Genomic DNA, 22049 nt, shown 5'->3' with positions numbered 1-22049 from the left:
TCTCGGGAGTTTACTTAATAACAGTGGCTATATTTCACTTGCGGGCTGGCCTTTTTCAAATTGAAAAGAAACAATGTGTATTAGAACGGATCTAGATCATCCTGGGTTATAAGTAAATGCTGGCGGGGTTAACTGCTCCTTTATATCCTGTATCCACCAGAGGCGCAGTGAAGGCGTCAAATTAACGCGCTAAATGCAATTTGCGGCGTTGAAAAGACGGCTTAAGGCCATGCCAAGTGCCTGGTTCTTTGAGCCAACTAACAGCTAAGGCCATTTTTCCTCGGCACCCGACCCTTTGCCATATGAATTATGCAGTCAAGAAGAAAGCGAGGAGGCTTGAGAGACCCATAAGATGAAAATCAGTTTAATTTCTTAAAGAGGGGAAGACTGAAAAGCTTAGGCAAATTAATAAGATATGAAATTAAAATATTATGATATAATCGATCTCATATAGCTTAATATTTAATTTAAGCTTTATTTAAATGAAAATAAATGTAGAATCTAGCTTTTTCTTAATTGGTCATAGGGTATGCAAATTCTGATGACTTATTCAAAAAGTTGGACCATTATATTCTTGCGAATTCCACCACAAAGCCTCTATTAACATACGCCCCACTTATTGCATTCCGACCTTTTACTTCCTTCCATCCAACATTAATATTTGATTACCGCTCTCAATTTGGGTTCCCTTCCAATAGAACCTAAAAAAAGTGGCTTAGCCTCGAGGCCAAGACCTAAAGTTGAGCTAAAATATTGGCCCATAGACTGCCTTCAGTTGGTCGTAGAATATGTGCCTAAATACATAGCATGGAATTTAAAATAAAAGGCCAAAAGCACGCTTCCTACCGACCAATTTTCTTTTGCTTTTCCTTCTCTCGATTTTTTTGTATTATTGACTGCTTCTGGCATAATTTGAGGAACTTCCTATTCAACTTTTGCCGACCAGCCCCGGGGATTGGACGCACACCTCAGAGAGGGGGTCGACATCTATATATATATATATTTATAAAGACAACTTGGCCCTGGCACATTACCATGCCAAGGGATATACGATGTCTTGGACCGACCGAGAGTATTATAAATAATTCAGTGGCCCGGCTCTGGCCGGAGGCGCTTTAATGAGGCCAAAACGGACTTTGGCCATCACGAGTTTAAGCAATTTTCGTAGCCAGGTGTAGGTACAGGAATTTATGAAAAACTTTCTCTTTTTCAATGGATTTTACCTTACTTTCATGGGATCTCACTTAGAAAAACCGAGTAGAAAACGATCGGCTGATATAAAATATTATGTTATATTTTTTGTTTCTACAAATATTGTAATATGGTATTTGAAGATAAACCGAATAAGAGGTTTAATACAGTAAAATCACTGTATGACATTGTTTATTTTTAGGATAAGTAAGGAGTTGCTTAAAAACAAAATTATAATTTAAAATAGTTATAATATTTTAAATTTTAATTTCGAAATCTTAAAGTATTTATTTTAAGTGAACAAAAATAAAAGTCGACTCAGATTGTCGAGCGTCAAGGAAAATCAACTGATAAAGGTAAATATACATGCCATATCCAAATGTGGGCGGGGTTTGTCTGGGGCGGAAGTTCGTTGGGCGGGGCTAAAAGATGAGTGTGGGGTGGGGAGGGGGTAAGCAGCCGCAATGCGTTGGGGAAAATCAATTTCGCATAAAAAATTCAAACAAAATTGTATGCCAACCTTTTTCTTTTTGCTCCTGTTTCTGCAGGAGCTCAAGTAAAAGTTATTGCCGATGTGTGTGTAGGGGAAGTGCATGTGTGTTTTGTGTGGCGGCATGTGAAGTTAATGATTATGCAAATTGGCCTATAAATCGATTGCCAATCGTCGACATTTCGTAAATTGCCGTTAGTTTTTTCCACCGCCCCAAAAAAACGACTAATGGAGAAAAACAGAAAGAAATATGACCCAATATTTGTTTATAAAAAGTACTTTCAGAATACATAAATAATAATCTGTCGTATAATTATTTTAAACAATCATTTTTGAATCCCATTTTTTTTTCAATATCAATTGAATATTTTCCTGGGGCAAAAACTCTGCAGTTTTTCATTCTCAGAAGATTCAAGGCCCAATATAAAATATCTCAGGATTTTTCTCCTTATGCCTTCCCAGCTCGTCAACGCACTATAAAAATATCATTATCAGTGCAAAAGTTTGCTTATCAAAGATGACTCCGAAAACAGCAACAGGATGAAAAACAAGCCATGCTGGGGAAAAATGTGGCAAGAAATTTGCATATTCCACAAGACACGAGGCAGAAGCCAAAGACACGCGGCTGCCACTGTCGTTGAAGTTGAAAAATGAAAGGCCAGGAAAATTGAATTGCCAACTGGTCGTCTGGGTCCCTTCCCCTTTTTTGATTTCCATCGTCTCACAGAAAGCTTATCATTAAATTCAAATATCAATCAATTTATCATAAAAAGAAACGGAAGCGTCAACAAAGAAGCCAGTTGAAGGGGTAGGATGGGGAATTATGGGACTGCATCTGCCAGCAGGTTGAAGGATCCCAAACTAATGCAATTGGCAAAGGGAATAGAAAATTGGTAAAAAAAAAGATACTCGTTCGGTCATTAGTTCTTTGAATTTGAAGTGCAGATACATTAAAGTGCGGTTTACTAAGATTCCAAGCAAGCAATAGCCCAAATTATAAAAACATGTTAAATTGGTCCTCTTGGCATTTATATTGATTTTGTATTTAAGCTTCCCAAGAAGTAAAGTTTTTCTTTAGGTTAAGATTCTTCAACTTTGTCTTAAGGTTTAAAAATGCTAGGAATCACTTAAGTATTTAAGAATTCGATTTCAGTTCTAAGAACAGTAATTTAGACCATAAAGATCCTTGTACTCTCGAACCACAAAGTGGTGGTCCCTAAAAGGCTTCTATTAACCAGTTGACACTTGTGTCTTCGACTCGCTTCAAGCCCTTAAGTAAATTATTGCTAATGGCCTCCACAGAAGGTCTGGCATTGGGATTGAGATGGGAATCGCTCCCCAGCAAGTAATCACAACATTTGATTGATTGAAATCAATTTCCCGTCAGAGACATCTGTGGGTTGTGTGTGTTTGGTTTTTGGGGGGTATTTGTGTTTATGCATATATTTGCTACCATTTGGTTACTTTCTTTGCTATAAAACTGGCAAAAATGGGATCATACAGGATAAATTTGAATATTATTGCTAGATTAATTCAAAATAAATAATATTTCAGCATCTAAAACAATTTTTTCCTACAAAAGATTCAATTTCATTTTTCTTTTTAAAATAAAATTTTGAAAAACTTCCATTGTTAATTATTTATTATTTATTTATTGAATAGTAAGATCGAATGATTTGCTAATATAATATATATTATTTAAAGAATTTATTTATAACTTCGACTTAGGGAAAACTTATCCCTATACATCTATTGTAAACACTTTTTTTTGGTTGTGTATGCCTAGGTGTCTGCATCGTAGACTATGCGTATGCCATTAGATAGCGATACGCTTGAAATCAACCAGGGCGACTGACAGGCCCTTTCTCCCGCTTTCTCCAACTCTCTCCTTCTCCGCGAAAGTTGCCATAGATGCCAAGTGCAGACAAGCGACGAGCTCAAGTTGAGACGCATCGTTATCCCCCAAATTTTCACCAGGTTTCTCCTTGACTCATAATTTATCTGGTACATCTTTGAGTTGCTGCCTTATTCCGCGAAATTAATTTCAAATGAGTGGCTGACTGTCAATTCATAGAGTCATATATGAATAATAAATGGTAATGCATTCGTCTGGAAATCCTCGATTCGCTTCATTCCCAATCATGGCTCACATTGTTGTTAGGTGTAAGCAAAACAGAGCGAACTACGTGGTTGGGATTTTTATAACCAAATCAGGACAGGACCAGCCACCCAGCGGATACAGCTGCTTTTTGGCAATGCTTTTTATTGTTTTTTATGATCATTTGTATTCATCAATTTTGTATTGATTTGGCCGGGGAAAGCTAAGCAAGAAGTGGAAGCGTTTATATGCCAAGGCAGCGAAAGGATAAACAAAACTTGGCAGAAGCCAATGAATTCTGATGTTTTGTTGCCCGTTTCGCCCTTTTCTCCGATTTGGCCGCTTTCTCCGCTTTCACCGCTTCTTGGCAATTCCGCACAGCATCTTACGAATTTATGAGCTATAAAAACATCTGCCCGAATGGACTTCCCCCCTTTCCATTTCCACCCAATCTTTATTTTCCCTGTGTGGTAAGGACAAACAAAAGTAAAGTGCTCCACTTTTTGATTACTTTTTGTTATTGTTTTTATGATTTTTGTTTCTCTTACTTTGCTTTTATTTTACATTTTTATATTACTTCTTCCGGAGTTTGAGTGTCCTTTCATTTCTTGCGAATTTTAATTAGGCGCCAAATGCATAATAAAGTAGATATTTGTTTTCATAGATGTGGGAGTCCATATGTGGATAGGTTTCCGCAAGATGCTGAAAGTTGAGTGGGTTGTAAAAAATGAGCTGTAAAAACTCTCTAAAATTTTAAGGGTTTGTTTATGGAGTTACAAAAAAAAACAGATAAAAAGAACAATATTGCCAAACTTGTATAGATGGCCAGTTCTGTTAATTTGATCCTTTTTTATGATTTTTATACCCGTTACTCGTAGAGTAAAAGGGTATACTAGATTCGTCGGAAAGTATGTAACAGGCAGAAGGAAGCGTTTCCGACCCCACAAAGTGTATATATTCTTGATCAGGATCACTAGCCGAGTCGATCTAGCCATGTCCGTCTGTCCGTCTGTCCGTCTGTCCGTCTGTCCGTCTGTCCGTCTGTCTGTCCGTCCGGATGAACGCTGAGATCTCGGAAACTATGGGAGCTAGGCTATTGAGATTTGGCGTGCAGATTCCTGAGCTTCTTACGCAGCGCAAGTTTGTTTCGGCACAGTGCCACGCCCACTCTAACGCCCACAAACCGCCAAAAACTGTGGCTCCTACAGTTTTGATGCTAGAATAAAAATTTTAACTGAAATGTATTGTTCTCATCAATACCTATCGATTGACCCAAAAAAAAGTTTGCCACGCCCACTTTAACGCCCACAAACCGCGAAAACCTGTGACGCCCACAATTTTCATGCTAGATAAAAAATTTTAACTGAAATGTGTTGGTCTCGTCGATACCTATCGATTGGTCCAAAAAAAAATTTGCCACGCCCACTCTAACGCCCATAACGCTTAAATCTGTATACCGCCGGTAGGTGGCGCATTTTAATCTCGCTTCGCTGCTTGCATATCTCCATATAGCTGAGTAACGGGTATCTGATAGTCGAGGTACTCGACTATAGCGTTCTTCCTTGTTTAAAATGATATTATATAAAAATGTCATTATCTCATTGGCCTGCAAATTTAAAAATTTCGCCTTCTCTTTGGCGCATTTTAAGTAAAAGAAAATTCGCGCTTAATGCAATTTATTGAATTTATTAAGCTCAGCACAGACAAATATGGATGGTAATTAACTTTTAACCAGCACTGAGAGCAGACAGAAGAAAAAAGTCAGGAATATTAAATATTTAATAAAGCTGCGCGCGCATATTAAAATTGCATTAAAAGTGTCAGGAAAAGGCTGGCTATTTTTTTTTCTCCAGAGCCGAATTAATCCGCGAAAAGCCAAGGGGGTGGGGATGAACGGCTAAGGGAGATGCCAAGCTGCGGTGGAAAAGCGAATAAAAAATTGAATATGCACCCAACGGAATAACTGAATTCATAAAACGCATCGCAGGCGAAATGAAATGCGGCAAAAATGAAATGTTAACAACGGCAAAAGCCGAAAAGTAGTTCGGCCATTTTCCATGGGAAATAACGAAACGGGGCGTATATATAAATAAAAGCGAGCAAAGAGACTTTCGGCGACATCAAAGTTATTGACAGCTGTAAAGTTCGGTGTAATCTCTACTCCCATTCCCGCATGGTAAAATGTCAGAATTCAATTAAAATTTTATGATATGCACAAAGCAGCAAAAAAGCAGCGACTCCAGAGGGCGTAAAAAGTAGAAAAGGAAAGTTAAGCAGGCGGCGGGAAGGAGGGAAAATTTCCTGTCATAATGAAAGCAGCTGCATGCCCACTCACACGCATGCACTTTAGCTCACACACACACATTGGGACGCTCATTGAGGCCATTGGCAGTTTCCCCCGCTTTTCCCCACCATTATGCGCTTTTCCCAGCTTTTCTCTTTACTTTGTGGCGGCGACAACTGCACACAAGTGCTGCGCATTTTGATATAAATTTATGTATACCCTACCTTCAGGACAAGGGGCATATTAAGATGACTGAAGAGCATTTAAATTTTATCAAGCAGAACAAAGAGGTTAAATGGTGTTATTACAAAAAGACATAGGATTTCATGTCAAATTCCCTTTTCGGCGATTCTTGACTGGATATAACTAGAATTATTTATTGAACTAAGGTTAGATAAATAATAAATCTTAACATTATTTTCTGAAAACATTTTGATCCAATAAAAGTGGCTGAAAATCGTATTTTAAGAAGTCGATTTCTTATAAAAACCTACTTAGAAAAAATATGTGTCTATAAAAGGAGAAAAATGTTTAAGGTATTACTTCTAAATTAAGTTATTTTCTGATAATATTTTAAACACGTCCTTAGATCTAGAAATCTAGAAAAAAGGGACTTTCAGAAGCCACCCTAGCCGATGCCAAAAGTACTTGCCATGACAATCACATTTTTTTTTCTCTTGTTGCTATTATTGCTGTTGGCCATCTTGAGCATCATTTGTGCGGCGATTTTTGTGCTGAGCTCTTGGTTTTTGCGACAGTGAAAAATAAAACGAATATAACCATTAAAATGATGGTTATAATTTAGCTAACCATTTCGGCTGGCATTGTTTTGTAGCCGGGCCAGCTGCTAATGCGGCTTTATTGTTATGGATGTGAGAGTACTTCTTCGGTCTCTTTTTTATACACGGCCATTGAGTGTGCTCATGTGTGTGTGTGTGGATATGCAAATGGGTATGTTAACAGGATGTTGCAGCATGTTCGTCATAAATTCTGTTGGAAAAGCGTGGGCGTGGGGGCCACAAATCGACCAACTGCAGTGACCTTTCAACTGGCGCCCATAAAACTGTCTCTCAAGCCCTTTCCCTCCATCCTCTCTTTTTTGGCCACTTTACAACTTGAAGACCATGGAATGGACCGGGAAGCGGATGCGATAAGCTTAACCCATCCGCCCACTCAGTGGAGGCATTGATTACCAGCGGCCCAAATAAATTACGAGAGCTCAGTGCTTTTCTGGTCCAGTCAAATGGCAAACTTTCCCCTGCAACTTTCACTTTGGGAACACCGGGTCGGGGGAGTGGAGAAAGCAAAATCAGCCATCGGAATTTTTCCGCTCTATTTGCGCCGCACAGTGACTGCCAAAAATCCACTGCAGGCGCCTAACACCCGAAAGGAGACTAGAAGAGATAGGTAATGTTTTGACTGCAGGATACCCTTTAGGTGAAAGGAAAAAAAATAGAACAAATATTTTATTTCTAAGCTATGCAAGTTGGAAACCGAATAAATATTAATTTTAAATGAAACCTAGTTATCTGTACCTTGTTTCAAAACTTGGAATATATTAAAAATGTATTTGCTAAATCTTTATCTTCTTTTTAAATATAACGACTTGAAAAATTTTATTTAATTGATATATAGGAATGAAGGAATATAATGCGAGATGGTTAAAAAATACTTTTTTTTCCAACAAAATACTTTACAAAATATTTCAAAATTTTTTGACTTTACTTCCTAAATTTGACCGTTTGATGGACCCTAGAAAATAGAAGGAAACCCTAACTTTGAGCTGCCATTTGCCATTTTCCAGGGCCATTCTCGAGAGCTTCTTGGCAGCGATGGGCGCGTGACAGGCGGGGGGCGTGGCAAATGATGCGTGAATAAATCAGCTCGAGTTGCAGGCACATGTAAGTAATGTTTCCTTGGCCAGACACGAGCCCATCCCTAAACTTCCGTGGGAATGTGTTCGAGGAAATGACACAAGTGAAAATATTTCAAGCACTCTGGTCCGAAGTGAGCAAGGAACTTTCGCCGAGTGTGATTGCGATTGTGTGGGTAGGGGCCATCGATTGAATTGTCTTTACGCTTTGGTGAGCGGCTTACACGACTTAGCCAAAGCTCCGATTGTGGGTGTGAGCGTCTTATTTACTCACACGGCACCACTTTCTCCGGCCAAGTGTCCCAAGCCTTTACTTTCGCTTGCCTGCACTTTCTTCTAATCAAGTGCCCTCTTCCGCAGAGTGCATAAAACGTTTAAAAATAGCTCGAAGGTCAAGATTTTATAAGCCGAAGTGTGCAGATATATTTAAACTGTCCTAGGAAAACTGAAAGTGCTACTTATAACAACATCTATTTTTCACAAACTTCAAAATTATATTTACATATTAATATATTACAATGTTTTTTAATAAAAGAAAAATTTTAAAAATTATTCAACAAATAAGAATATTGAAATAATACTGAAAGAATACTGACTACAAAGACTGAAAAATGTTCTTGAAACTTTAAAATTTCATAGTTTTTGGGTACACCTATAAACTTAAGTCCCTCTGTTATTTATTTGTTGCTAAAAGATAAAAGCATGTTTGACTACACTCTACCCTTTTGATCCCTGATTCGAATAAGATCCTGTAACCATATTAATCTGCCATTCCTTATCCCGATGCCGCACTCAGATTTCTCTACTCGATTTGCACATTTGATAATTTCTGACTGCGAATCCAAATCAATTTGCTGGCCATCAACGCCCAACAACGTTTAGGTTGTCCGGTCTGACCTGGAAAGCCTTTTAGCCCAACATTTGCCTTTTCCTACGCCCTCCGCACCATTTCCTCCCAATTTCCCGCACCCATCCTGCGGATCCTTGACTGTGCTGATTATTTTATGCCTGGACGGACGGTCGGTCAGACGGTGTCATGTTGTAGCCGGCCCCTTGGATTTTTTGATAAATTTTCCATATCGTTAGCAGCAGCAGCAGCTGATGAGGAACGAAGGGGTCGGTTGCGACAAGGACCCTTTCGGGGTCCGTTTTAAAGGGTGTTTCTCCCCACTTTGGCCTGCTCTTTTTTTTTGCCCAGGCTAGCTGCACAATTTGTTGTAATACAATATTTTGGCCATTAGGAGCCAGAAGTTGGTAGCACAACCAAACAGGCAAATGGCCACTGACTTTGTTTGCTGTGCAATGTTTGCCCGTTTTTTTCCTGGGGATCTGCTGGCATTGCTTACCCTTTGAACCTTCGCACATGCCTCAAGTGATGGGTGGAAATTCGAGGCCAATGAGGTGCAGGATATCAAGTTCGAGACAAAAAGGGGTTAAGCTTTTTCTTATATATAAAATGTATCAGTATTGTAGTGTTTCACATTGAAGTTGGGAATATATTTTTCAGCTTATTTCTGCTTGACATCGAACTTTATTCTGCATTACAAAAAATACCAATCTTCATAGATTGTATAGATTTACATTCATTATTTCACATTATTTTAAATAAATTATTTGAAATATCAGAGTCTTACCTACGCTCATGTCCATTACCATAATAGTCATATTTCATCTAATTTAAAAATACATTGTGTGTTCATTTAAAAATCAGGAGAAAGTATACAATTTGTCTCATTCTTTGGGGTAAAGGGTATCCCAGGATGTCCTCTATCTATATTATTTACCCGGCTTGTTTAGGAATTTTTCTGGCTTGACCCAATCGTAATCCGACCAAGTTGAGGAATTATGCTTCGAACATTTTTGGGCAACAACTCACACATCTCCTTCATCTTCTGGTTTGTTTTTTACCCTCCAAACTCCCCGTCGTTGACTGCTTAATGGAACGTAAAGTCTGCATGATTAATAGGCGGTAGTGGGTCGTAGGTCTGAGCCTCGTCAGACATTAATGGCAAATCCCACCGAAGCCCAAAAATATACACTTTTTGTCCTCTCCTTCTGCGCTCTAATGATTTCAATAAAGCTACGCAAAAAAAAAATGACCAAAAGAAGTCAACACACTTTTATTTTGTTTCAATTTGCTTAGGGGCGTTTTCTGACCGGATCGGACCAAATTGAACTGAAACTGGGTTTCAAACTGTTTGTTTTGCCCTGTGACTTTGTGAGCTCCTCGGCTTCCTTTTCTTGCCTTTAGTCATTTATTTTAATTGAAATGTGAAAATTGGCCATGATTCCTATCAGGTTAGCATAATAAAATCCCTATAATATTAAACGAGGAAGCATTTTTATTAAATTGTTAAATGTAATTCCTTTGTACCCAATTTCAATTGAAATATATACTCATTTTCATAAAATAACTACAATATTTACTTGAAATGACCATGTGAAAATAAACTGTTAATAGCACCCAGGAAAAATACACCATTATATAGTAGATTTCAGCAACCAATTTATTATGTACCTACATTTAATGCTTATATAAATAATACTCCAAACACATTTTATGCAATTTGTTCCATCAAAACGCTGTCATGTCCACCGAAAAGTGCCATGAAATATGTACGAATGTTTTGGATTACAGTGGATGCGCATTTGCACTCCCCCAACGATTTATTTGAGTTTGAGTCACCTTCACTACCTGCTGCTTATGTCAACGACAATAAATAAAAGTGGGAAAAACAACAATGGGGAAAGAAAATAGAAACAATCGAGGGGCTTCCATCAATTGGGCAAATGCAGAGATAAACTTCAACAAAAGCTTAGTGGCTCAAAATGTTTTTGTCTGGCAAACACAGGACATTGATATGCCCATGTGTACGTGTGTGTGCTGTATCTATTGCAACAATCTGTGTGTGCGTGTGTGAATAATCAAAACAAATACAAAACAGGGAAAAAAGAGCACTCACTCACACACAGATACTCAGTTGCCTTGGCCATTGTGGCGACACAGTTTTATTTAAACAAAAGCCTACTTGAGCTTATGCTCAGTTTGCCAGCAACAATTTAATGCCAATATATAGATGGGGCAAGTCCGGAAAATATCTAAAGAGTAGGGGTATTTGTAATAGTATTAGTGTAGCCCACACATGCATCATCTGGTGTGTAGCTTTTGGGTTGTATAAGAGTACCATGACAATGTGCGAAGAAAATATATTTCTCCACATAAATAACGTTTTTTTTTTGATCCCTTAAATATTTATTTTACCTCGAATAAATCTAACAAAAATAAATAAAAGAAAGCAGAGTTTAGATTAGTAAATCTAGCAGTTAAGAAAATATAGCATACTTATAAGCTTAAATATATGACTGGCAAAGCAAGTTGATTTACTTTGATATTTTTTCTGAGAACTAATCAGAAACTGTAATCAAAGTTTTACAGCTCATCATATATGACACACTTTTTGAACACTTTGAAACCCCAAACAAAATAAAATTCACATCAATTATCATTAGCAGGAAATTTATATAAAGACACAGCCCTACCGCATTCCATATGATTATTTTGACCTCTGTCGATTTTCTCTTTCTTTTTTCTCTTCTGAATTGAGTCAAGGGCAATTTCCACAGCGGGCCCTACTTGATTAATGGGAAATTGTGTTACCGACTAATGAGGAAGGTGGGCGGCAAATGGGCGATATGGTTATATATATCCGTAATGTATATGTGCCAGAAGAAAAGCGTAAGCAGGTGGAGCTGTTTTATTTGCGTTTAAGCATTATTCTTGCAGAAATTCAATGAGAACGAGCTGAATTTCCAATGAAATTTTAACGAATTTCATATTTACAGTTAGCCCGCGGTGGGTGGGTATTTTTTGGGGGGGCGGAGGAGACGCTGTCAGAAGCAATCAGGCTGCAGGCGCTGCTCGGCAATATCAAAGAGCGTATTAACATGCAAAGCAGGGCCCACAACCAAAGTCAAAGTCAGAGCGCAAAAAATAAGAAGGTATGGGTTGCGAAAAATAACCAAAAACCTTAAAAAAAAAAATAAAAAAACAGACTGGAAAATAAGGAGACGCGAACTTGACTTGCCACAGAAGGCGCAACAAAATTGAAAACCATTAGGATTAATGTTTAGTTGAAAGATTTGCGCGTTAAGCCATTTTTACATGGCTGCCTTCGGCTGCCTCCAATTGCTAATGTAGTTTATGTGTGGGGAAAGGGGGGTGGTGCCTTTGAATCTTTGTATCTGGATGGCTCTTTGGCTCCCGGGGAGTATCCCTAACGCTAACTGACGTTGGCTTCTGCTGCGGATGCTGTTACTGCTCTTAGGCTTACGGCGAGACGCACAAACGACATGTAAAATGTGACATTTTAATGTATGCAAATGAGACGTTGAATTAAGCCAACGCACCCACACAGAGATGGGGCGAGAGAGGGGCCAGGATAGCGGAAGAGAAGGATATAGGGAGAGCAAAGGACCTGCAGATACCCGCTGGTGTGCAAACATTCACTTGGCTCCATTTCCGTTTCCGCTGCTCGGCATTCGCCATCGCTGCTCCGCCCTTTGTGATATGATTTGAAAATAATGAAAAGACAGTTACAGACTTTCCCCGCAGCTTTGGCCACCCCCTATTTGTTTCGCCACCCCTATTAGTAACCCCCTCACGTTCCTGCCCTGGCGGAAATGCCAACTTAACTGGCTTGAACCCCCGAAAAATGCGACAAAAATAAGAAACACCAAAGATTATTAAAAAAAATCTTACAGATAAGAAAAATATGAAATATGAATGTACCCCTTCAGACAATTTGTAAAATTAGGCAGTTATTCCCAAACCATATCTTTAAGAATATTAAATTCACAATTGCATAAATAATGAAGAAATACTTCCTTGATAATATAATCACCAATATATATCTGTTATTTTGTATTTTGTATCATAAAGTTGGTCTATCAGTTCTCAAGTTGAAAAATAAAACAACTACACTGCACAACACAAAAATAAAACATGGGGTACCTTAATAGACAAACCATTGTAAGCCCAAAGTGAGGACTTCTTGACCAATTTATTAATTTCTATTCCGTCTGCGTCCCCCAATTTGTCCTTATCGGCTCTTTTGTCTTTCGCCAATGGACTTGTTCGATTGTTTTGGACTTTGGCTTTCAATTTGTTGATTGTTTTTATTGGGATTTTGGCAGGAATTCCTTTTGAGCGAACTGGATTTCCGCCCACAGAAACAATGCTGTAAAAATGTTTGATTATGAAATGCGTAAACTTTCTGTTTTGGCTTCAGATTTTCTAAGAAATGTTGGGAAAACATTTAAGATATTTGTTACTTCACTTGAAAGTTCTTGGAAAAGTGAGAGTATTGTTTATAGTTCTTTTGTTTGCTGAAGGGTTCTTTTGAAGAGGCAGTAAAGAAATATTTCAAGATTATAAATAGATTTATTCAACTTTGGAGAGGTATTTAAAAAGGGGCTGGGGGCTTTTTATTTTATTTAGCTCTACAAGGCAATGTTTTAGTTTGAGCAATTTAATTCTTGTAATTATTTAAATCTCTTTTCCTATTAACCATGATTACAAGCAGAGCTCATGGGTGCATTTGTATAATTATATACCCTATTTAAATTAATGCCAACTAAGGCACACATTTGCCATTATAGTTTGGATACACCCCTCAAAGGAAATATTTGTAAATAAATAAAACCGAAAAAAGATACTAACCATAGCCTGGCATTAATTATGAGCAATTTAAAATGTGCCCAAAAGAACCTTTTGTGGGCTCAGAGAGGAAAATAGAGATTTATAACTCACCGATTAGGACTAGTATCACATGTAGGATGTACCAGATCTGCAAACTCGTGGCCGCCGTCCTTCCTGTGGCCGATTTTCTCGCCCCCGGAGCCTGTTGCTCCACCCTCAGCTGCTGGTGGCATTGGTGGTGCTCGGTTTTATGGTGGTGCGGCAGCTGGTGCTGGGTGAAGGGATCCGGATCCACTGCACACATCTTGGCCTCCGTTAAATGCCCCAAATGAGCCACGCCCGCACGCACTAATGTCTTTATTAATTTCGGTGTGAAAATTTCACTTATTTCATTTGGACATTAAGTTGTTGTTCCCATGGGGGGTTCCCCCTTTTCTTTTTAGTGCTGCTGCCTCTGTGCGGTAATAAAATGTTGGCTATTAATCACTTTTAATCGCGACGCGAACGAAAACAACTGGAAAAGTTAAAGGCAAAAACTATTAAAGGACCTGCTGGCCCCCATTTTACTTGTTCCATCATATGGAGCGGCACTGCAGTCGAGTTAAAGACATAAATTTTCAAGCATTTTGGGCAAAGATTAATTGCACAGCAGCCTTTTCTCGGTTCTCGGTTTGCGGGGAAAAGCGTGGAAAAGCGGAAAAACGAAGGAAAGACCTTGCCACATAAATTCAAAATCCAGTACCCACTCCCTTCTGAACTCCTTGGTTGATTTAGAGCGTCAAGAAAACGTTTGCCGGGCAATTGAGTTGGTGACTTAAAGTTCAAGTGGCAGGAGGAATTGGAGGTTGTAGAAGTATTTTTTTAAAATAAAAGAATCCTTAAAGAATTTAATATACTGATAAAATATTTAATTATAAAAAATATATCACACAAATAATGCCCCTGGTAAGCACGATCAATCAGATAGGCAATTAACATATATGGCTTGAATGCTGTATATTAAATGAACATTTCGACGCTCTGATTTAGAATTGGTACCATAGAGGAATACTCATTTATCAAGATGTGAAAATTATCGTCCATTATGTAGGAATTTATTGGCAATGGGGTTATTTATTTCCTAATTATTATTTTATTAATGACACCAATTAACGTGTAGGTAAACTGAACAAATATGTCGCTTAATCTATAAACAACTGAATTTATGTCTATTGAATTTCGATCAGTGCAATCTTTAATACAATACACCATATAAAGAGCAAAATATAAGTAAGGAGCTTATTTAATGGAAACAAAAGACTCTGTGAATTTCCAGCTGCATACTTATTGTATACCGACGAAACAAAGAGATAATATTTAAGCTACTCCTCTTTTGGCATTTTTTTGTATTAAAAAAACATTTCTGCACGTGCCTTTACTTATTACATGCGAATTTCACCATTGTTGGTCATAATTTATGTGCATTCAAAAATCTGTTGACAACACGGACAATTATCAAATATTAATAAATATTTATAAATATAAATATACTGTCATACCCCAACAACCAACAATAATATTCAGCTTTTGCGCTTATTTCTCATTTTTTCATATTGTGATGGGACATTCCCCTTTGTTTAAAGTCAACAATAGCTGAATAAACATAAATAAATAGCTTAAAAGTCAGGTGCAGATCATAAAGCAACAACACCAGAAGCTGTTATTATAATTACAGCAACAATTAAATCGCGAACGCCCGCAAAACCAACAACAATGGCAAGTGGAGCGCCTAAAAATATTCAGCACGAAATAAATGGCCAAGACCCAGCCTTATGTACAGGACACTATATCTACTCCAACCCGCCCAAGCAACATAATTAGCCTAAATTGAAGCGGGAGCCAGATGGGAAGATGGCAAAAAAGCGGGGGACAAGAAAAAATGACAAAATATAATTAAAGATTAAAATGTTCTCTGGCTAAAAGCGGAATTTATGAAGGCAAATTTTCAAGTCGGAATTTTCAAGCGAACTCAGAGAAGTCAAGCTGTGTCTCGGTTCTTATAAGATCCTTTGATTAAACATCTGACAAAATTAACGATAAGGCTTTTTGATGCTATTAAAAGATAGGCTACTTGGCAGTTATTCAAGGATTTATGATTTTATTTTAATCTCAGATATAGCTATAAATAAATAATAATATCTATTATGCATTTGACTGCAAGGCTCACATACAGAATTATATAGAACATCTTAGTCTTACGAATATTTTTAGAATAATACAATTTATTAAAATATAAAAGATTTTTATCATAGCGTTGCATATTTATTTTGATGTTATTACTACTTTGCATATGCTTTAAATAATTAAATCAAGATGCTTAAAAGAAATCTCAAGAAACTATCTTTAAAAACAATTATTCTCCTTTTTGGTTAAGTTGGTTTTCAGTAATGTTAACCGGAAATTGTAAGTTTTAAAGGGTTATCTTAGAGACCCATAAAAACCAACCATTAAAACTTATGGTGGAAAAGTTTGAACCCTTCCCTTTCATCACAGTTTCCCCACTTTTTCTGTTGTTTCGACTATTTTTAATTTTTGGTTAGTTTTTGGGGTCTTCGGGTGATTACTCCTTGTGTTCCACTTTTCGCGCTTTAATTAACCGCAGCCGCAACAGTTTTCTCAGTTTTTCCCAGCAATAACAACAAATGCTTGACAAATGTTTTCGGCACGCAACAAATGCGGCATTTCAAGATTTTGAATTTTCACGGCATGCACTAGCTGGGATTTTCATTGAAAACGTTTCTGTTATGATTGCAGCCACACTTGCACTTTTTCGTTTTTACTTGTGTAGTATCGCGGGTATTTTCTCCGCTATTTTTTTGTAAACACGATATTACTTTTAGTGGCCACTCGCACAAACACACACAAACGATGGCGAGTGTGCGTGTTGTTCGTTTGGCTCAGTTTTCAGTTTCGGGTTTCGATGGCTCTTTCAAAAAGAGGGGTTTCAAATACCGCGCGCGACAAAAATGACGTGCGTTCGCCTCAAAGTGGAAATTGCGACTAAAAAAAACTCAAGTTCGCAGCGCCTAGTACGCGGGTGGCGCCATCGCACGGCCAAGCTGGGAAACTCCCTTGGTGGAACGTCCTTCGCTGAGAGAAAGCGAGAGAGTGAAAGCTCGCTGTGAAAGCCTTTTCTCTCTGACTTTCTCCCACCCCTTGTTTGTTTCATTTCCAAATGGTTCAGTTAACAGGGCTTATATTAACAGCGGAACTTTCCTATAAAAATGCAGAAAGTGTGGGAGCTAACATTCGGGCCTTATGTTAAATCTAGGTTCCCAAATAACGAGGCTACGCAGAAAAGTTAATTGTTGTTAAAGAAATAATAATTTTAATAATGGAGTATGTTTATGACCTTTTAAACTAACTTTTAAGGTTAAAGTTTTAACTTCATAGTAAAATATTACACGATAAATGGGTTAGTTAACAACAGTTGGTTATTAACAGCACTTTGTAAGCCTTGGAAATTTTAAAATGGAAAATAATGGGATTTTCTGTAGCATACAAAAATTTTGTTTGGCGCGCTCTGTGCTTGTACTTTTATTGCAAAGAAAAATTTAAAATATACCTGGTAATATTTATTTAAAAAAAATTGTCGAAAGTAATTTAATTCGGTTTTTAAAAATTAGGGTTTTTCATTAAATAAATCAAATAATTGTTTTTGTTCTAAATTTAGATAGTCAGAAGTTAAAAAAAAAAAACAATAGTCAGGAGAAATGATTATATAACTAACGTGTAATTAGTTAATCTTTTTAAGCCTGCCCAATTACTTATACGCACTCTTGACCAACAAATGATTCAAGGCTAGCGAACATTAAATAACTTGGCACGTTATAATCCGGTGCTCAATTAAACGCCATTAAACGAAGGACGGAATTATAAGTATATGCAAATAAATAAATACGAAAATATAAGCACAAATGAATGTGGACGTGAAAATCAAATATAAATGGCGCTTTGCTTAATGAAATAAAATGTAAATTTAACTGTCACTGTAAACCACTTAAAAATAAATATGAAAAATTATCACAATATTTAATGAACCAACAGACCAGAAAGCCAAACTCCAATTGATGACGTCAGAACGAATGTGGGGAGGGGGGGAGAAAGGGTTTTTAAAATTATCCCTGATATATGACTTTATCTATGCGATGCACACAACTGAATGGAGGGATTGGGTTAAATAAGCGACTTTTGTTTGCCCAACGGCAATGACAATGAGCAAAAATGAAATTCAAATTGAAAATGAAAAATAATGCAAATGATTGCACTTTGTGCGCATTAATCGAGTTAAAGTTGCGTTTTGCATTGCAAATTTAAAAGTGGATTAAAACAAACAAAGCTGCAGACCTTTTCAAGGTTCAACTTTGCGTTTTTCAGGAATAACTTAGTTTTCTGCTTTTCTGCCATCCCAATTGGAAATGCTGACCAAATATAAGGGCGCGAAAAATAATAAAGAACATAAATAAATAAAAATAACCTTATAGTTAAATATTTTAAGAAAAAATGTGAGTAGATATAAATAATAAGTTGAATAAAATGTGATAAAATTAAATAAATTAAATTTATTAAGCCTTACTAAAATGACCCAAGTAATTACTTCGATTAATTTAGTAAATGTGGAAATGAAATATGAATTAGTTAACAACAGACATTAAAATATTAATATTGTTTAATATAAGTGTTTTCCACTTTGTATGTAAACTTTTCTTTGTGCATTCTCTTCGTGCTCCTTCCTCCTTTTCTATTTAAAAATTCTCTCTGGGTCAGTGGCATTTCATTCCTCTGCTGGCTAGAAATCGGTGCAGCACTTGAAATTTTTAAGCTTATGTGGTTCTCAAATGGGGCCTGAGCTATGAGAGGGTTAAAGGGCCCAGAAAGAGGATAGAACTCTCCTCTCTGTGTGCTTAGCTAATGGTTCAGTTTGGCTTAGGTAGCCCTGTAGGAGATTCCGTTTCCAACCAGAAACATTTGTGGCTGAAGCTATTAAAGCACTTACAGAAATATAGACATTTACTAAACCTACTGATTTTGTAAAGCACTTTTAATAATAAATCAACTGGCAACTTTACTATTATTTTACGTTGCTAGATTTTGTGTGCACAGTATCAGTATACAAATTACATTACAAAATTGTAATTATACATTTTTTTTATAAAGAGTTAGCTTGTTTTATAAGGATGTTATAATGCCAATAAAATAAATATATTAGTTGTTTTATATTTTCTTCATTTGGAATATAATCTGGGTTATTATTTTTATCCATATTGATGACCGCCGAATAAGGCCTCCCTTGCCCTTTCTCCTTGTCCCCAGCCGAAAGCCAACTTTCACTGCCATAACTTTACCCGCAGCTGTCATAAAAAATACGCGCAAAAGAATATATTTTTGGTCTGGCCCAAAGGGAGCGGATATGGGAATGGGGTAGGGTTAAGGGCACACACATAAATTAATACGAAATACACTTAAACAAGGGAAAAAAGATGAAAAACTTTTGTACTCATTGATTTATAGCGTTAATATTTCTGCTTTAATGCATCAAATAAATTAAATTGTCTTACGCACCTTTCAGCAGTTGAAGAAGGAAAAACTTTGACGACTCTTCGAGGGCGGGGGTCGTGTCTACCAGAGCATTATTTCCAGCAAGAAAAGGGAGAGCAGCAAATGCATAACTTCGATTTCGTAAAAACAAATAAATATTCATAAAAAATTATTCTACTTCCTCCCTCTCACACTCAGCTGTCTCTTTCTTCTTTCGAAAAAAAAGGAAAAAAAAAATGGAAAAGAAAAAAGCACTTTGCGGATCTTCAGTCGCCGCCGCTGTTTTGCATACTGAAGGAAAAAGTATGGGCAAAAGGCGTTTGAATTATAAATATTCATTTATGCTAAGCAAGGTGTTCGTGGGCAGGGGCGTAGAGGCAAGTGGGGGTGGGGGAATCGTGAATTTCTCCAGGTGTATTTCGGGGGCGTTGCCTTCGTCACGCCTGTTGCCTCCCCCTTTGCCACTCGCTTTTTTTGGCTGCTCCTTTTGCTTCTGCTCCTGTCTTGGCCGCTTTACCAACAGGTCGTATGATTGATTTAATTACGCTGTAAGGTGTGTTTTTCAACCAGCTGTCTATTATCGTTGCTGTTGCCTCTGTGTTGCCCTTTATTTTGAAATTATTAAAAAGCAATAGATGGGGTTTATTTGCATTTTTCTGAACATAAGTCTGGGAATTACCAACAAAGCAGCTAAAAATAATTGAAAATAATTAACATTTTTCCTATAATATCTTAAAATAATATCTCATTAATCAAAGAGCATATTGTGTGTCTTCTTAGAAATGTTTTGCTTGATCCTTAGGATTGGGTACTTTATTGTTTATCGCTTGTCGGGACTTTAATAATCTAGGTTGGTCATTAAACTCGCTGCCCCCTCCTTAACGGATTGCTTATCGCAACCCAACAAAATGTTTGCAATTTATGGGTTCTGCTCATTGTTGTTGGCCTCACCGCTGCCATTCTGCCACTGTTGTTAATGCCGAATGAAAAGCACGGCTAAGCGCCAACGCCCGCATCTACACATAATTTCCGCTTTCCTTTGTGGCGCCCACAGCATCGGATGGCCAAAACGGGGGCGTGGCTCAAGGGAAACAAACAAGCGGCAGTCGTACTTCATGTAATCAACATTTTAATTGCGGAAACGGAACTCGCACACACCACCACACACACCCACAAACACACACACCAAACACCGCCCAGCCAACGTGGCGTATGTGGAGTATCTGTTACACATTACGCATACGCAATGTATGCTCCACTCCGCTTTGGTCACTGATGTTTTTTATTTGGCTATGCAGCCCGGCAGCGTAAACATTTCCCTTTTTGCTAGTCGTTTTTTTTTTTGCCCATTTGCTCTGTGCCAATCTCAAAGCTAGTTTGCCTCTCCTTCTCGCCGGAATTCATTACATCAAATATATAGAAAGTTTTAGGCAATTTGCCAGAAATCCCTGGGAAAGAGAAAAGCGAGGGCAGCTAAACCCATTTACCCCGCACCCCCGCACAAAAAAGTGTATAAAGTATACCCACTCAAATGCTGCAGCTGCAGCATTGCTGCATGCAGGTAGCCCAAATCTACTTAGCTGATGGCGGTCGCCCGGGGAAAGGAAAAAGTGGAAGGTGGCTAGGTAAACGTAAACGAATTTGCGAATATTCAGCAGCCGTGGCAGCAGCATCAAACTAAACCAAGGTGTTTAAAAAAACAGGTGTCGCTGGTAAGGTACCCCTTGAAAATAGCAGAATTACTTAGAATATTTCTTAGTCAATGGTTACAAAATATAGATATAATTTCATATTCCAGCTTATCCTTTTGTAGGTTTTTGTTACATTGATAAGAATTTTTTTTAAATTAAAAAGAGATTCTTTTTACTTTGTACCAATAAACGTTTATTAAAAATATGCTAACATAAAGTGAATTTATTAGTTCCTTTAATATACTCTTTCTTTGACTAAAACCTATTTAAAAATATTTTTCTTTATAAATGAACTCTCAACTTGGGCCAAAATCCCACAACCAATCCTATTAAACACGATTGTCAATATAATGCCTCTATGCGCCCCGCTCAATTACGTCAGTCTGTCAAGATCCGACGACAACTTGCTACCCCTTCCGCTATAGAGACATGCAACTTCTAGCCGTCTTACTTTCGCCACCACAAGCCAGTTTGCCGAAACACTTGAGCGACAATGGCAGGCGCCACGGTTCGGGGCTAAGCAATGCAGACGAAAGCCCAAAAGCCCCGAATCCTCGATCCCCGCGGGTCCTTCAGGCAGGACGCCCTGTATTTTCGACTCCCAGCCACCCAGTTTCTACTATTTTTTATGGCTGCATCAACAGCAGCAGCAGCAGCAGCGGCAACAGACATGATAAATTCTCTTTAGTATGCGGCATACATGAGTGATGATATTAACCAACAACAGGCAGCTTCCTCGGGGGTGAAAACGAGTATCGGGATAGTCAGCCGAAAGAGGAGTACCTCTCGAATCTGAACCTTTCTTTTTCCACCCATCTTTTTTCAGCAGGTAAGTGTTCAGGGCCGCAAGGTGGTTTTTGGCATACTGTCTACGGATGGTGTTGAGGTTAAAAAAAGAAGTTAAAAGTAGAGTTTTTAACTGGCAAAAAATGGTAAAGCTTAAGAGCATGAGTATTATCTGGGCTTGAAGGCAAAGTTACTAATCCTGGTTATCCTAAATTAAATTCTAAACAGTGGACTTAGTTTCCTAAACAATTAAAACCAATTAGTTAGAACATTCTGATTCAATAAAGTGTTAGTTAGGAAACTATTATATTAAAAAAAAAGTTATTTCACAAAAATGATTTCATTTTAGCTTGCTTTTGTT

At 37.7% G+C, this 22049-nt stretch overlaps 1 protein-coding gene across 4 annotated transcripts in view; it reads right to left on the bottom strand.

The window, feature by feature from the left end:
- beat-IIIa (beaten path IIIa) overlaps positions 1-16674 on the bottom strand; it is a 36594-nt gene extending 19920 nt beyond the window's left edge. Inside the window, exons 1-2 of one of the 4 annotated variants that reach the window (XM_036822643.3) lie at positions 16454-16674; positions 13746-14148 (exon numbers count right to left, since the gene is read on the bottom strand). In XM_036822643.3, coding sequence (XP_036678538.1) covers positions 13746-13938 — 193 coding nt within the window. In that variant the 5' untranslated portion in view covers positions 13939-14148; positions 16454-16674. The remainder of the gene's footprint in view (positions 1-13745; positions 14149-16453) is intronic. The other 3 variants (XM_036822644.3, XM_017090378.4, XM_017090379.4) reach the window with 3 other exon arrangements.
- Positions 16675-22049: the final 5375 nt, after the last annotated feature.

This window comes from Drosophila suzukii, chromosome 2L (genome assembly GCF_043229965.1).
Source record: "Drosophila suzukii chromosome 2L, CBGP_Dsuzu_IsoJpt1.0, whole genome shotgun sequence".
NCBI lineage: Eukaryota > Metazoa > Arthropoda > Insecta > Diptera > Drosophilidae > Drosophila > Drosophila suzukii.
This window is presented reverse-complemented; position numbering and strand designations above follow the sequence as displayed.